The sequence below is a fragment of the Mizuhopecten yessoensis genome, unplaced genomic scaffold, assembly GCF_002113885.1.
Source record: "Mizuhopecten yessoensis strain PY_sf001 unplaced genomic scaffold, ASM211388v2 scaffold8071, whole genome shotgun sequence".
Classification (NCBI taxonomy): domain Eukaryota; kingdom Metazoa; phylum Mollusca; class Bivalvia; order Pectinida; family Pectinidae; genus Mizuhopecten; species Mizuhopecten yessoensis.
The window spans coordinates 2,141,185-2,156,847 of record NW_018407364.1 but is presented as its reverse complement, the minus strand read 5'-3'; the positions used below and the strand labels follow the sequence as shown (position 1 = coordinate 2,156,847).

General features: G+C 34.3%; 2 protein-coding genes across 2 annotated transcripts in view; both read right to left on the bottom strand.

Moving 5' to 3' along the window:
• LOC110454833 (deoxycytidylate deaminase-like) overlaps positions 1–15,663 on the bottom strand; it is a 43,983-nt gene that overhangs the window by 19,782 nt on the left and 8,538 nt on the right. The window lies entirely within an intron of this gene.
• LOC110454835 (deoxycytidylate deaminase-like) lies at positions 43–6,326 on the bottom strand. Its single transcript, XM_021504568.1, has 5 exons — positions 6,231–6,326; positions 4,016–4,102; positions 3,150–3,303; positions 2,136–2,352; positions 43–862 (listed from the first exon to the last, which is right to left on the bottom strand). The coding sequence occupies exons 1-5, from the start codon at positions 6,237–6,239 to the stop codon at positions 823–825; spliced, it is 507 nt and encodes a 168-aa protein (XP_021360243.1). The 5' UTR covers positions 6,240–6,326; the 3' UTR covers positions 43–822.

The window sequence follows — 15,663 nt, the reverse complement described above, 5'->3', positions numbered from 1 at the left end:
GATGTATATTGATGTGTGATAATAGAAAACTAACAACTTAAACAGTCTCTAAGTCAATTGTATATTGCTCTCTGAAGCTGAATATTATGCACAAAGTCAAGCTTGCCTTAGGTATAATATTTGATTGTCAAAACATTTTCATTTCACTAATAAATTACCATCGGAAAAGGGCATCCCAAAACAACCTCATGCGGTTTTATTTTACAGCTATATACATGTACAGTTACATAATTTTTCAATTATCAGTTAGAGGTGCTGCCACTTTTCCTCGTTTAATTCCAAACAAAATGATGAAAAAAGTTGAACATAGTGTCATTGCCTGTATCGTGTTCAGTCCAAAGTTGCAAAACAAATATATAATTACAATAACGTTCATTATATCAAAATAAAAAGCAAATTCAATTATTTGGAAGCTAAATAATATTTTATTGTTTTAAGCTTTAAAGAAAACAGATCATTTGATTTTCCATTCATTCATTGCAATCAATAATTAGTCTTCAAATATCAAATTTTATCAGGAAACATGAGCTTGTTAACTAAATTACAAAAATAAAAACCAATCATTTAGGAGCTCAGAATGTTTAATTGAAATTTAATTTATTGTTTGGGATCAATAATACGTCTTTTTCATTAGCTGTTATTTAGAAAAGTTTTTTTTTTTTAAATCTTATTAACATAATAATACGATAACACAGCGTTACACTTGACTGTTTAAGCCATCATTAGCGTTGTAAATCACATTCAACGGTCACACAAACAGAAGATATTCTGGTCGGGAAATTTCCACATTGTTCAAGGACATCACAGCATTTAATCGTGGTCTCAAATTTCCAGTTCTATTTTGCGCGTAGGTTCGTATTTCCTATAACAAAAACAAAACAAAAGATTTAACTTTTTTAAAACAATATATCATTTCGCAATACAACAAGGCGATCGAACTACTGTATATTCCCATTTCTCGTGGTGTAGGTTTGTAGCTTAAACTTAAATCAACTCAAGTACGTTTGTATTAGTTCTAAGGGAGTTTCCGCTTGCATTTATTATAATTATACTATTTTAATGCATCATTTAATCCGGAGTAAATATCCCAACACACGTGTGCGACAGGAAGCTAAATATTTCAGAAATGAAGGTCACGACCAGATTTATGTAAACAATGGGTAGCATCAAACTTCTCCAACAGATTCTACTTCTTTTAAAATTCTGTTGTTCGTCATTTATGCTTGTTTTTCAGAAGAAACAGAGCACGATAGAAACATTATATATAGCATGACGTCACACAGAAAGACGTCATATAAAAATAATTCTGTTTTACTTCATTGTTTAATCAACGTAGAAAATACGTAATATTTTGGTGCCTTTTTTACTAACAACGATGCCTTATAACCACATTTAAACAATGGTTCTAGAGCTACTGGACCGGGTAGAATATCGAGACAATTTAGACGAAGCAATGCTATAATAAAATTGACTTTTATTTAAATATTTTTCTATATCTTTTTCTGTCTCGCTCGTTGTTAACCACTAAATTTAATATTTTTGTTCGCAAGTATTAAAACCATTGATATTAAAAGCCTCGAATTCACAATAAAAACTGGTGAACTAGGATGGGAACATCACAACATTATTAACAATATGTCTTTCTGTGGGTACATTTTGTTTTAATTATATTATGACTTTAAATATGTTAAATTGATGTAGACTACGAAAATTACCAGCCACAAATTTTTCATTTAACTTTTTAGAGGCAAATAATATAAGTATAATTTGGGCCCGCATCATAGATGCTGGTGCCCAATAGTAATCAAGTTGCTGTCTGTCTGTCTGTTCGTTCGTTCGTCCACACTTTCGTTTCCTGAAATTATCTCGGAAACCGAAAGTCTACTTTTTTTTTTAATTTGACATGGTGATTCACTGTGGTATGTAAATGTGCAAAAGGGATTTAAAATATGTTAAGGTCAAGGTTACTGTAACTTAAAATAGACGGGTGAATGAGTTTCGGTTTGGCTGGGTCTGGCAGGCACATAGCGAGGCCCTTGCTGGCCTGTCAGTGCTCTAGAATTAGGTAGGAACAACAAACTATGAAACAATTGCTGATTTTTGTATCATAAATATTTAGTATGTTAATCACTTACACCATTTGTATTCCTCCCATTTTAAACATGTTCTCCGCTGCTTTATTTTTTCCTTCGTCATCTTCATCTTTTCTTTTTAAGTAGACGACTTTACCGAGGCGGGATTGGCAGATGAGTTTGGCACATTCATTACATGGAAACAGCGTTGTGTACATGGTACAGCCGGTAATATCCACCGACAGCTTATTGACAATGGCATTCATTTCCGCATGGCACACTGAAGGAAAATTTCCATTTAACCATTAAATTATCATTGTAAAACACACTGTCCATAGTGTAATCACAAAGTCAAAAGTAAGTCATCTTAACATTGCGTTTATTAAATTCCAAAAATATGCTGTACAACATCTAACTGATAAAAAAGAGCATACATGTTATCTTTTTTATAATTAAATCAATATTTCTAAATGCATGTGCGTTCGACAAGCTTAGATATTTTCCGGGACCTACGGAGACAGATAAGAATTTGAATTGTGCTTCAATGAAATTCTGACCTACAAACATCCTGTAAAATTACTTCATTTCTGTTACTGATCCATTGGGACTGATGGCAAAAGGAAGGGCGGTTCTCATGCAGTTTTATATCATTGATAATAGTTTCATAGTTTGTATTTTATAAAAATATTAATGACTGCATGACTAATTTCTGAAATGCTGTCGCTGAAATGATTTTTTATTGTTCATGAAACGTACTATCATCTACATGTATACAGTCGACATGGTTATGTCTACGTTTACAGTACCATCGGTACTTTGAATTTGCCATTCGTCCTTGTAATTGAATAGTGATCCTGTAAGATAATGCATTTTTTATAACAAATCTCATGCAACATAAATTAATTCATAATTATTATTTTGAAGGCTAGAAAATTACCAGACGCTGATTTAGGCAATTTAGAAATAATAACGTTTACATATTATCTGATAAATGTATTTTAACATAAATATGAAATCCAAAACGTCAGTTATCAGAGGATCGACGAAATCAAATTCAAAGAACATTCATAATACTACCATATAGATGCTTGTTTTGCACGTTCCCGTCCGCATCCTTCTCTGACGATTTTTCCCATGGAATTTGGGCATCGTTATAAGGGATGTTATCAGGGAAGCCATTGTATCCAAGCCCTACTATTCTTTTGTTTTTATTTACTATACAAGCTCCAACCTGAAATATCACAAAACTTCGATGAACTAGAATTAGAAGGTGGAGGAATTGTAATTAATAAATATACTTCTGAATTAAAGAAGCGAAATAGGGATAAATAGAGATACATTTGAATATCAAAGTGATAATGGGATATTTATTCAGCCAAAGAACACTACATTTGAAATTATGTCAAATAAAATATGAAAAATAGATATTGCTCAATCAAACATTTATCATTTGCATGAGAATGAATATGTTTATATACATTTATTATTATTTATTATTTACAACTAGTTCGTCCAATGTAAAATATAGAACAATTAGCACAGACAATTGCATAAACAACCTTCTACATTTCAAATAAACTCGTTTTCTCTTTTGAATGGAAATTCTTCTCCTTTCACAATGATACTTCAACATTTAATCGTAGTTTGTTACATGTCGATACACGTTCGTTTTGTTTGGAACCAATGAACTTACACAATTATCTTTTATCAAATTTTCAGGTTATCTTTTACAGTGAATACATTTCTTTTTGCAAAGGAATTTCCAATATGTTCATTTCTCTTCATAAAATTGTCAAAGCTTTTGATAATCCAAAACGCATTAAAATTACAGGGGTTGTAAGTAGAAACAAGCGGTATCATGTCACACTTATCTACACCATCTATAGTCGGGAAGGTTAAGTCATTTATAAACAAGAGAAAGTAGATAACTCGGCGACACGCACTTTTTTTGGGGGGTCCTTGCTTCGCCTGGCAGACAACAAAGCTACGCCCATGAAGTACTCTTCCCAGCTGATAATGTCACTGTTGCCCTAGAACATAAAACAATCAAACACGGATTGCAGTGATTTCAAGCAAAACATAGAAACTAAAGATGTTGATGCTCAATGAACAATGAACACATGCAATGCCCGACTGGTGGACTGATGATATAAACATGGCAATACAAATAAGGAACAAACACAAATGTGAGGGACGAATAGACCTATATCGCAAATGGAGAAACAAAGTAACAGCGACGATAAAATCTGCAAAATTAACTTGTTTCACTTCTGTTCTAGATCAGTGTTAACATTCCAATAATTACTGGAAGAATTACAAAAAAATATGTCCAAAGAAATCTTCCAGTTTAACGAGTTTTATAAAAGATCCAAATGACAATGATATTACTGATGAAGCTGTAATAGGAAATTGTTTTAATGAGTATTTCACTAATATAGCAGATCAATATGTAAAAGAAACATGTAATACCGACTCTTCAGAATATTCCTCAAGTTAACACTACTTTTATTGAAACCTTTTTATTGAATATAGATGTCAACAAAGCCACAGGGCTCGACAAAATAAGCGCAAACATTTGAAGTACTGTGCTAAATCCATTGCTCCAATTGTTTGTAAACTAATGCATTTTAGTATTGACAACAATTTTCCGGAAGTTTGGAAGTATGCGAAAGCAAGCCCTCTTTTTAAAAAGGGTAAAAAATAGCTTTTGTGTAACTTAAGGCCAATATCAGTACTTCCTGTTTTATCAAAATGTCTAGAAAAACATATTCATGACCATTTTTATATTTTTTTGTCTAACCACAATTAGATTACAGATAGCCAATATGGCTTCAGAGCACAACACTATGCATTTATGCGGAAGGAAATAAAACAAAACTGGACCTGTCTCGCTACTGTTACAAAAGCAGCATTAGATTTGTTTTACATTGATGACTGTACATAATAACTATGATAAAAAGGGAGTAAAAGCATGCACAAACAATAGTGCACTACAACTTCAATGTCTCCTTATACTACACACTACATATTCTTTACTTTATTTAGACAATGACATGGTTTTATCTGGTGTGGTTATAATATGATCAACATTATTAAATTGTTAACATTAAACACATAAATGCCCTTTGCCAAGGAAATGTATCTCACAGATTGACAATTTTCTTTACATAGTTATGGTGACATTGACCAAGCAATTAATTTTCAAAATGGCGGCATTGACGGCCATATTGGATTTCTGATGGACCGGAAAAATAATTAACAACACTTTGTCAGGACCATGAGTCGTTCATTCCTACAAGATTTCAGTTAAATAAGCCCATTAGAACCTGACTTTCAGTTTGAATCTGTTTTTCAAAATGACGGCATTGGCGGCCATATTGGATATCTAAGCAACCCGAAAAATAACAACACTTAATCATGGAGATGTCAGTAACAGTCTACACTATTTCAGCTTAAGTTGAAAATGTAAAATGTTTACAGACGACGCACGACGCACGACGACGGACGAAGAAGGATAGCAATAGGTCATTTGAGTTCAGCTGAGGTGACCAAAAATACAAATATTGAACAACTGGGTGGTTTGCAGGACGTCGCGGACGGATACCTCGTTCACGCAATCGGTTCCATACTGTTCTCGGGCTTATTGGTCGAATTGGATGGCTGGACGAGAAAAACGTGCAAACTGGTCAACGCCTAAAGAGAGCAAACTGCACTGGAAAAACTGTCAATGACACACGGATAGTGTATATGTGTCATACTCGGCCATGTGTGTGAATTTTCATGTATATACATGTACAGTTGGTAATACAAGTTCTATAACAATTCTCCGCATGCACAGTTTCTTTTGTCCGCTAGTATACATGGTCCATGTGAGAATATATTTATACATGCAAGTTCCATATGAGAGTGAGTGAGTGAGTGTAATTATGTTTTCCCCCGTTATTTTCCTACTATCTATCACTAATGAAATATTCCAATCTAATCAATCTCATCTCATTGTCCCCTGTTTCTAACAGAACGTTGCTTATTGTCGATAACTGCATTCGCTCGCAAGATGTATTTATAACGTTTTCATTTTCGAAGTATCCTTAGTATGAGATACCATGTACGAATATCTTTAAAACCATTATGTTAAGAGACAATGACTTGTATACTTACTGACGCCATACTTCACAATAGCTTCACGTACGTGGTTTTCCTTTGTGAGGTAGAGCGTTATACTTATCTGCTTATATATTACCTGTTATCGAGTTTCCTGCTTTTTGGACTTCACGTATCACATGTCTGTGCAGTTATCAGGTTGTAGACGACAAACGTTGTTTTTTTCGCATGTGTACAATGCTGTAAAATTATAACCCTTATAAATCAATAACCTGACATTCTGATATAGTATGCAAACAAGGGCGTTTTACCCGATATCATAACTCGTCATTAATGCTTTTATTTATTATGCCCATAAATAAGACACATTATGATAAATATAGAGATCTCATGGAAGAATTAAGTGTAGAAAGTGGTCAGGAAACCATCTAAAAATTAAACAGAATACATATTTTATTATTGATATACATTTGTACAAAAAGTTAAGCTGAAAGGTTAAAAGTTTATTTGGCGAAATGTTGTATGACCAATTACTGGAGAAAATAACTTGAACAGAAATATTTAAATCTGAATATTTGTCGCATATAACATAAACTTTGGGAACGGCTGTATTTATACATGGTATTGTCGACATACAATTTATGGCAAGTTTTAAGTCTAACTCTCAAATGTGTCAATAATGTCCAACACAGGAAATAGATCCACTGCATTTCCTATCATGGAATCATTGATTAAGCGCATACATTATTTAAGTGCAGAATAGGTGCAGTAATCATTCATGAAACCATGCTATTCAAAAACTCCGTACATGGAAAAGACATTTGATATTGTTCAGTATCTAATCATTTTCTGCCACCACCACATATTTGCACAATCAATTAAATAGAACAAAACTGTTCTAGAGCCTCCTGTTATTATGTTGAAGTTCACATACAGGAATTTGGTGGACATGACATGATAAATAAATAAAAATAGTTACTAAAACGAATATAAGAACATTGATGCATTCATCAAACCTTACATTTACATATTAAAGGTGTTTAAACTATGAGTACAACAAATACAGTGTACTGAGGTTTTACGGTAATGATAAGTTAAATTCTATGACCTTGTCCGTATAATTTTAACTACACGTCAGCAGTCATTGAAAAAGTCAGACAGGACAGATTTCATAATAATATGTACATGGTCGACACTAAACAAATAAGGAAATATATATTTCCTTTTCGGCCACATGATTTACATTTTATAAACAGAATGTCAAATATCTAAACATGTATCCTAAACTTTACTTTTATTTTTGGTAATATTTCTTTAACGTATATTTGTTTTCATGAGTTCTGCGGTAGATAATTGAACAGTTATTATGTTCAGGCATTATAATCATAACAATAATCTTATATCATTCCAGTTTTTCAGATGGGTATGTCTCATTCAATAATGAAACAGTATTTGTATAAATTGGTTCCATCACTTGTTATCAAACTTAGTGTATAGAATACATACTGTCGGGAAAGGGCCTAGTAATTATTAGTTGTGAGAACTAAAAATATATTTCTGAATGAAAAATGCTCCAAGTTAACCTTTTGTAGACGATAATATATCATATAAGGCAATTTTAAACCAAAAGGTTTGAAACAGAATACGAAACTTGAAGCTTCTCATCGATGAATACTTCAAAAGTGCAAAATATTCTGTTAAGGCATTTTCAAATGCAAGAACTACTGCATGAGGACACGTGAAGAATTATTTTACATAATTTATTCGAGCAACGAGAACACCTGAATCAATATGCAAGACCACACACTTGTGTTTTCTTACGAATCAGAAAGCACGAGTTTATTGCGCGGACGAATATATTCACGAGTGCGCCGAGCGCTTTTATCACATACCTTCCGTATTTGGTAGAGATCGATACAAAGATTTTATAAACTTTGATATTTTTTGCAAATACCGGACACTTTACAGTTCGTCATGACAAGGGGATTCCCATTAGAAGTAGTTCCGGCTAGTAGGTAAATACAACATTCCGTATTGCACATGTGCAATACAGAACGTTGTATTTCATGGACTGACAATTGCTTGTATAACTATAACAAGATTCAACAGGTATGTGATAAATTACGGTGTTTATACTTAGCCTGAAAAAATGGGTTTATATTTTATATTTAAAATTCTCTATCATGTTTTTAATTATTTTATTTTTTTTTGTATTAGAGCGAGATTCGTCGATTTACCCAATACAACCTATAACTACCCAATACAAACATCAATTTACCAAATACAACCCAATACTACCAAAACAAACGTCGATTTACCCAATACAACCCAATACTACCGAATACAAGCGCCGATTTACCCAATACAACCCAATACTACCGAATACAAACGTCGATTTACCCAATACAACCCAATACTACCAAATACAAGCGCCGATTTACCCTATACAACCCAATACTACCAAATACAAACGTCGATTTACCAAATACAACCCGATACTACCCAATACAAACGTCGATTAACCTAATACAACCCAATACTTACCAATACAAACGTCGATTTACCAAATACAACCAAATACTACCCAATATAACCAAATTCTACCAAATACAAACGTCGATTAACCCACTACAGCCCAATACTACCGAATACAAACGTCAATTTACACAATACTACCCAATACTACCCAATACAAACGTCGATTCACACAAAACAACCCAATACAAACGTCGATTTACCAAATACAATACAATACTACCCAAAACAAGCGCCCATTTACCCAATACAACGCAATACTACCGAATACAAACGTCGATTTACCAAATACAACCCAATATTACCCAATATAAGCGCCTATTTACCAAATACTACCAAATGCAAGCGCCGATTTACCCAATACAACCCAATACTACCCAATACAAACGTCGATTTACCCAATACAACCCAATACTACCAAATACAAACGTCGATTTACTCAATACAACCCAATACTACCCAATACAAACGTCGATTTACTCAATACAACCCAATACTAGGAGAAACAAGTGAACGCTATTGCATAATCCTGTTACTACCAGATCAGGAACATCGGCTGTATTCGGCAGTATCTAACTGCAGATGCATGCAAGATTTTGGTGCATTCACTTGTGACCTCTCGGTTGGATTATGGTAACGCCCTGCTCTGTGGTATATCTGACAAACTAACTAGTCGTCTGCAGAGGGTCCAAAACACTGCAGCACGGCTAGTTACTCGTACTCGAAAGAGAGCACATCACACCTGCGCTTTATTCGTTGCAATGGTTACCTGTACAATACAGGTCGCAGTACAAAATTCTGGTATACACATACAAGGCACTGAATGGAACAGTTCCTCAGTACCTGTATCAGCCGTCGAGATCACTGCGGTCGGAGTCAGAATCTTTGTTGTGTGTCCCAAAATCTCGTACTGTGACCTACGGAAACAGATGCTTTGGGAGGGTTTCGGCTACGTTGTGGAATAGCTTACCATCTGCTATCAGGAAGTCAAATACCCTGGCCAAGTTCAAGAGGGACATACAAACTCACCTCTTCACGTCTGCATTTTAGAATCTTTGCAAAGACGTCATGTAAATACCACCATTTTATTTGTTCAATTATGTGCACATTGCTTGTTAAAGGATCGGGTTTTTACTTCAAAACCAACACCCAGGTTCGGTGATCTTGGGTCCATTGGGGTCTTATAAATTAATGAGCATGTAGTATGGCAAATGAACATAGACTCAAGGATATAAACTTCAATATCTTTTATTAAACACACCAAGTGTAAAGAAATATCAGTACAATACACGGTAACATATCTCACACCCTAACGCACACTATACAACACCGTTCATTAATACTAGTGGCTACGAGGCCTACTCCTATAAGCATAAACGACGGACTCTACGTTAGAATTCTATATAGACATGTGTACAGACTACTTTCTTACACTATCACTAAACATTATTGCTGGTCCTACATTATTAACTAACGAGTCCTAGAAAGAAGGAGAGAAAGAGTGAGTCAGGCAGTCTTACGAGGACTTTACTTCTGATTGACGAGCTATAGAAAACCACCGCTTTATATAGACAGAAACATGGCACTTTGCACGTGCAATAGTCGTGCAAAAGCTACTCGGAACACTTCCGGTTACGTAACTAGGTTCCGAATGTGAAAACAACAAGATGGACGACGAAACGTGGTGAACTGTCAATCGTAAATATCGAATGTTAAGTATCCGAATTATCTCCACTTTTACAAATGTATGAAAGTGATTGCAAGCCTTTGTTGTTTGTTTTCACAATTATAACCATTACTATTATCCATATGTTGTAAAGCACCTTAGAATAATTTTACAAATTATATAGGGCGGTATATGAATGCTGTATATTATTATTATTATTATTATTATTATTATTATTATTACAAGCTAACCGGTAATAAGATTTATATATATATTTTAAATGCCGCCGTGACTATTATCCATAATTAATGTTTATTGAAGATTTAAAAGAAACTGTGCTTAGCAAACACTAGTGAAAGCAAGTGTTTTTTTTATAAAAGCAATGGATAAAGTCTTGAGTGTAATCAGCCCAACAGAACTCAAAATATAAGTAGTGCATTTTATAAACTGATTCTCTATTCATATAGTAACAGTGATAGAGTCCTAACACCGGGGCCTGGAAAGTTGTCCCAAGCAGGCACTTTCTTTGAAGAAGCACTATATAAAGTCAAGAGTGTAATCAGTCCAAGAGAAATCAAGATATTGTGCATTAGTGCATTAAACAGATTTTCTATTTAGAGTGACCCATTGACCTTTGACCACTGGACCTGAAAAGTTATCCCAAGCAGGCACGTTCTTCCAGGAAGGACAAGATAAAATCTGAGTGTAATCAGTCCAACAGAATTTGAAATACAGTGCACAAACTGATGTTCTATTTATAGTAAGTGACCTTGACCTCTGATATCAAAGGCTGAAAAGCTATCCAAAAGGTTAAGCAAACATTTTATTACACTGCATAAAGTCCATGTATGCACACTCACAAGGTTCTACACTTAAAGTTGATAAGTTGACTTTAATATTCATGTGTTTTTTTTGTATGTTATTACTATCTCCATAACATATTGGATGAAGTTGCTAAGTGTTTAAATTGAATCAGTTGATGATTTTCTATGTATAAAGTTTGACCAAAATCCGTGAAAGAATGAAGCTGCTAAGTATTTACATTGAATAGAGACGGGGCAGGATGATTTTCTATATATAGCAAATGTGACCTTGGTCTTGACCTTGGATCCCTGAAATACAAAGATGTCCGAAGTATACCCAAACTTGACCTTTGTATAAAGTTTGACCAAAATCTGTTAATGAATGAAGTTGCTAAGTGTTTACATTGAATAGAGACGGGACACGACGCGACGGGACAGGACAGGATACCGGGCGCCGCACCAGGGCCTAACCTTACTTGTCCTTGGCAGGTGAGCTAAAAACAGATAGAAGGACAGACGGAAAATCTGATTACTAAAGATGTGCAGGGGTCCTAACAACAAATTGTGTAATTGAATCGGAGAACCCCCCTTGTGGACCCCACTTCTCCCAATAGGGAGCCAGAGTATTATGAGAGAGACTCTCTGTTAAGCGGCATTCAGTCTTCTTAACCAAGTAATGCTCTAGACCATTGGTTTGAAAACATCATCAAGCCATACAGAAGGACTTCAAATGCTGTTCTGTATCAGGTGATTTATGTCCTCGAACAGCCAGAGTCATATGAGGACGGCTGTAACCTATAAAAGAAAGCTGCAATTCGAAGGAAGTGCATGTGTTGACGGAACAAATACAGTTACTTATAAGAATTTCCTATGTGCAAAGGGCTATAACTCCAGAAAACCTAGAACATGGACACTGGATTCTAACTCAAACTGTAATCCATTATACATGTATACTAAGTTGAAAATAATATGGAAAACAGTTAATTATGAGAATTTCCTATGTGCAAAAGTGCCATAACTCTAGTCAAAAATGGAATTTTAATACATGGTTCAAACTCTGTAATCTATTATGATAAAGCCACAAACAAAGTTTCAAATTGATATGGCAAGCGGTAGCAAAATAAGTCCAAAAAAACGTATATTTTGATAATTTCTTATGTGCGAAGGGCCATAACTCCAGCAAAAAAGGGAATGTTTACACAGGATTTGAACTCAAACTGTAATCCATTATGACAAAGCCACATATTAGGTAACAAATTGATGTTGCAAGTGGTAGCGAAAAAAAGTCTGGGAATACATTAATTATGAGATTTCTTATGTACGAAGGGCCATAACTCCAGCAACAAATGAAATATTGACACAGGGTTTGGACTCTAACTGTAATTCATTATGATAAAGCCGCACACTAAGTGGCAAGTGGTAACGAACACAGTATGGCTGTTAATTATTAGTTAATTATGAGAACTTCCAATGTGTGAAGGGCCATACATGTAACCCCAGCAAAAAAAAAAAAAAATTAGCATGTGATTCAAACTTAATCTAATCTGTAATCTATTATGATTAAGCCACATACAAAGTTACAAATTGATATGGTAAATGGTGGCCAAACAAAGTCTGGTAAACTTAAATGTGACTGCCGCCGCAAATGACAATGTGTGATGACGGACAGACTGATCCTTAAGTTTTCGCCATGCTTCTAAGGCGGCACAACCAAGGAAAAGCAGAACAGTGAAGAAACAAAAGGAAAGATTTAAGATCCCAAGTGTGTTGCAATGGGGGCAGAAGATCTATTTTGGTCTATTCAATGTCCCCCAAGTAGTACCCATGAAAATAAATCCCCGATTCTTAAGGAGGACTTTTAGCCTCTCCCCCATGTACATTGCATGTAAATTATGTTTTGATAGATTCGATGACTCGAGTAGAAAATTGTTTGATTCATGTAATCTTGAAAAAGAAAGTAAAGGGACATAACTCTTTATGTAGACTCCAATATAAGTAATCTGTGCTGATCTGACAGATCTGTCAATTCAAGATCTAACTGTACACCAAATTCAAGAAGAATTACACATTATTATATGTTTCGCATGTCTGAAATTGTCTGACATTGTCAGTATTGTAAGTTTTAAGCAAAACTTCAAAACTTTCTAAAATTTCTGGAAAATCTACATTTTAAAGAAAGTGGTAGCTATGGGAGCACCCTATATATGTTATAAACAAAACAATATTGGTACCTTGCAAAACAAAAAGCAAATTTCGCAAAACCACCAATTCTCAAAAATCACCTAAACATGACATATTTTATCTAAAAGGAAACTTGGAACTTACAGAAGTAACAAACTATATCCGATATATAACAGAAAAAAATGTGAGGAAATCATGTGAGGGACACAACTCACAGAAATATTATCCAAAGGAAGACAATCAATCATAACCGCACAAATACTTAGAGTACCTAGCAAGTGTTCCTAGTTTAAAACAGAGAGTATGAGTATTACTTGAAACAAATTTTAAAATTATATAAGAAATAATTCTCAGGGACACCATCTAAATGAAAATTAATTGATTAATATAACAGTCGAGATGCATTAAAAATCCTCCCCACATGGAAAGTGAAACAAACAATACAGTAAAATGTTCAAACCCGACGTGCATGGTGTCAAGTGTCACCTTTTGGCCTTTTGTAACTTTCAGCTTTCTTTGCGAATTTTGTGCATTTTTAAATATCTCTCATTCTCATCAGATGTATATGAAGTGCATAACAAATGGAAAAATAAAAATATGAATGATAAACTGACAGAATAAGATGCATAGGAAAGCAAACAAAAGGGCACAACACTTCAAGCTCATGAAAATCCAGCCCTTACTTTCTTCTATTTTTTGGAAGATTCCATACCAAAGTCAAATAACTTCGCCTACTGCAACTTCTGACAGGTCAATGACCCTTGATGAGACTTATTTAGCTGTCAAAAATCAGACCAAAAAAATACTGCAGTACAATTTTATGTCAACATTGAAGCGACATTTTTACAATCCTTTTAATAACAGATTTAGGGAATGAAGGGTTTAAATGTTGTTTGTTGATGTTTAGTGGATCGAAGAGATACATGTATAACACTTTTTTTAAACACAGATTTCTAAAAGATATGATTAAGGTTTCAGACTCTTTTTGGTTACCAGTATCTTGTGAGGAAACTCCATGTATTGTAGCAGAAAAACGTCAACAAATAATATGAAGTGTAGTTCAGTTGATATAGAAAGCTCAAATCCTGCTATATATTTGTAGTAAAGTTGTCAAAGAATCAGATATTTGGCAGACCTTTCTTATACATATGAATTAAAAAGGGTTGCGAGGATTTATAAAACCCAAAAAACAAACTGATTCCTATCCCTTATTCCGTCTTTGCATATTGCAGAGTTATCTTCTCTTGTGAGCAGGTATTAATTGTTACATCATTTGTTTGTGAGAGTAACGTCATCAATTTTCGAGAAAACGACGTAATTATCTCACACAAGCCAATGATGTAACAATCAATACATGCTCACAAGAGATTATAACTCTGCAACGCGCATAGACGGAATACCGAGAACAGTGTGGATATATAGATGAACTGAAGGTATTGAAAATAACGTCGGGTAATTCGAGTAAAATGGACTTCCATCATAATTTTACATATTCATGATGTGTTTATACAAACTCACTTACAAAAAAAAACATTCCCATACATGTGTTCAGCCTTGTTCTCTAAGCTTTCAAATTATTGAACCTGGCACAGGGACAAATTACCATCCTATGGTCCCCATTTTTTATATCATACATTATATAATACACATATATTAGAAACTAATACCAAGTTCCTGTGCATGTAAATAATAATGGTGGCGCCCAGTACCAAGTTGCCTTCTCGACTATATGTCATGATTTATGTAAAAAAAACCAATGGAGGACAATACTTAAAAACATTTTCTGTACATGATCAGTTGGTAGTGATAATTGACCATATTCTAACTGTAAATGATAACCAAGGGAAATACATAGGCGACCAGTGCTGAAATAATCTTGAAAGTTTAAAGTTTTGCTAGTAAAGTGTCTATGCAAGGTGGCAGGGGAGGGAAATTAAACACAAGGCTAAATCTGCCAAGGTTGGATAGTACAAATTTAAATTATGAATCCTTGGCTATTAAAGATGGTGAGATAACGAGGTAAGTTCGTAAAATAAGATATGTCTTCAGCAGTATGCTCCAGTGAAATTACACTATAAAGTCAGCATCGGTCCTGCGCTATCACAAGGAGACAAACATGATCATACCATAGACTCCAAAAACACAAATTAAATATGCACAAACTCACCACACGCATGCATCTAGCAAATGGGGGAGGCCATCCTTTAATGACCATGTATAGCTGTAGATAGGACGTACATTAAACAATACTAAATCAAACCTGAAGTTTATTTTGACATAAAGATCTTATTTATTTGGATAATTT

Excerpts from the sequence above, each read along its gene's own strand:
- LOC110454835 (XM_021504568.1), bottom strand. Across the intron at positions 2,353-3,149 it reads GCAAAACAAGCATCTATATG|TGTGCCATGCGGAAATGAAT; the intron begins GTAGTATTATGA and ends ATTTTCCTTCAG. Across the intron at positions 863-2,135 it reads ATGGGAGGAATACAAATGGT|GAAATACGAACCTACGCGCA; the intron begins GTAAGTGATTAA and ends TTTTTGTTATAG.